This window comes from Solanum lycopersicum, chromosome 4 (genome assembly GCF_036512215.1).
Source record: "Solanum lycopersicum chromosome 4, SLM_r2.1".
NCBI lineage: Eukaryota > Viridiplantae > Streptophyta > Magnoliopsida > Solanales > Solanaceae > Solanum > Solanum lycopersicum.
Genome location: NC_090803.1, coordinates 62,129,411 through 62,131,408, shown reverse-complemented (window position 1 = coordinate 62,131,408; position 1,998 = coordinate 62,129,411). Strand labels below are relative to the sequence as shown.

Sequence of the window (1,998 nt, the reverse complement as noted above, 5' to 3'; positions counted from 1 at the left end):
TAAAACCATTTGAAACAAGTACAAGTAGTACAAAACTTAAAAGAAACAAATCTTATCAAAATCATTAAAATTATTATGTATAGTAACTTACTTTAGGATATGTTTGTGGTATTCGAAAAACTGGTGATATATAAAGTTTAGAAGGGTTTGCAACTCTGTCCAAAATAAATTTTACATAAAACTAAAGTGGAAAATAATCTTTACTCTTTTGCATGTCAATTTCGCTCATCGAGGGTAAATTTAATCAACTTTTAGAAATTAACACAGGTACTTTGATTCAATTTTAAAACTTTAAAATTTAGAAAATCATAAACTGAAATTTGAAAATAAATATATTCTATTTGATTTAATTCCCAAGATTGAATTTCATTTGATACTTGATGATTGAAAAAATAGCAAAAGATATTCAAATAGAGAAGCACTTCTCAACGATATAGTAAATAAACATAGTTTAGAAACTACTTTTTTGTTATCACGTCTCTACAATTTTTCATACAAATTCGGAGATTTTCATGCACATGAATATAAGTTGCACCAAAAATAAGTGCATATATTTTGATACGTTTGCTAATTTGTCTATCAGTTTCAATTCATAACACACAAATATACCCAAAAGAAAACTTGTTATTGATAATTCTTGTTAAAGAAACTTCCAATGTGCATATCAGACGTAAAAATTTGCTGATCTCTGAACTTCAACTCCATCAAATGAATTATTATTAGCAGGAGAAGAAGCCCCGTGACCTTCTCCAAACGACGCGATATGATCCTTCAAAGATCTCTTGTGTTTAAAATCGGAACCACAAACACATAGCCAACGTTTTCCACAATTTTTTTCGTGTGTTCTCCAGTCTCCTTTCACAGCTAAACACTTGCCACATTTTCTACACGCGAATCGCTTTGTTCCATGCTTCCTCTTGTAATGTGTTTGTAGGGTTCTAAAATCCTTCAATGGCTTAGCCCTAGAATGATTTATGTTGTTTTTGCACCCTTCTTCACAACAATAGCATGGGATCCCTAACATGGCTCTTGGTTGTGTTCCTTTAAGTGATTCTGGTCCTTTTCTATATTGTGATCCATGACCCCACATGTGCATCTGTTGAATAATTGAAAAAATATACGTTGAAATCATGTTGTTATTGTGTTTTTTTTTTTTAAAAAAGATCTTGTTAGACTATGCTAGCACGCACCTGATAATATTTTCCAATACAGCAAAAGAAAAAAGAATATAGTAATGAAAAATAATTCACCTGAAGATTGTTGTAACGATTGAAAGTTTTGTGACAAATGTGACAAGAAAAATGGGTGAAGCCAACAAGGATTTGTGAAGGAGTTGGTATCCAATATTGAGTGGTTGCTCCAATAATATTTCCATCACTTTTGTTGTGATCAATTGGAATATTATTATTATTATTGCTAGAATTTGGAAGACCAATGTGTAACGCAACAGTCACATCATCTTCAATATTGTTCCAATTAGGGGTTTCTTCATAATTTGACATTTTCTCAATATTTTGATTAGATGGTTGAGACAAACTAAGAAATTCAAATGCATTTTGGGTTTTATCTGCAAAAAAATCAAATGGTTCAATTTGATTTTCAATAGACCTAGAAGACGAAGCAAAATATGAGTGTTCCATTTTTTATTTTTTTATTTTTATTTTTGAGTGAAAGAATGAAGTAACCTATGATATTCAAGGTGTTTTTATAGGCCTAGGAAGAATGTTTGTCTTTAAGGTTGAATTTAAAAGTTAATCTTTTAGAGGGAAAAATTGTGAGAAAAAAGACACTGGAGAAAATGGGGTATGTTGTTGGTCGTTGAATGTAAATAACATTAATTAGTAATTTGTTTTAAGGGAAAAGATAGTTAATCTTAGCTGCTTGTCAAATTTATCTCCTTTTGGTATACAATGTAATAAGACTTAATTGTGGTGGACCATGGCTTCTATAATTTACATGAGGTTTGCTGCAGTGGTATTTAGATTTATGGCAACATCT

The 1,998-nt window shown here is 30.5% G+C and overlaps 1 protein-coding gene across 1 annotated transcript; it reads right to left on the bottom strand.

The window, feature by feature from the left end:
- Positions 1–434: 434 nt before the first annotated feature.
- On the bottom strand, positions 435–1,701 carry LOC101268180 (protein TRANSPARENT TESTA 1). Its single transcript, XM_004238482.5, has 2 exons — positions 1,251–1,701; positions 435–1,096 (listed from the first exon to the last, which is right to left on the bottom strand). The coding sequence occupies exons 1-2, from the start codon at positions 1,638–1,640 to the stop codon at positions 665–667; spliced, it is 822 nt and encodes a 273-aa protein (XP_004238530.3). The 5' UTR covers positions 1,641–1,701; the 3' UTR covers positions 435–664.
- Positions 1,702–1,998: the final 297 nt, after the last annotated feature.

Bases quoted from the DNA above. Each gene is read 5' to 3' on its own strand.
- LOC101268180 (XM_004238482.5), bottom strand. From the start codon at position 1,640: ATGGAACACTCATATTTTGCTTCGTCTTCTAGGTCTATTGAAAATCAA. The intron at 1,097-1,250 runs GTGAATTATTTT...ATTATTCAACAG, and splicing joins ATCGTTACAACAATCTTCAG to ATGCACATGTGGGGTCATGG.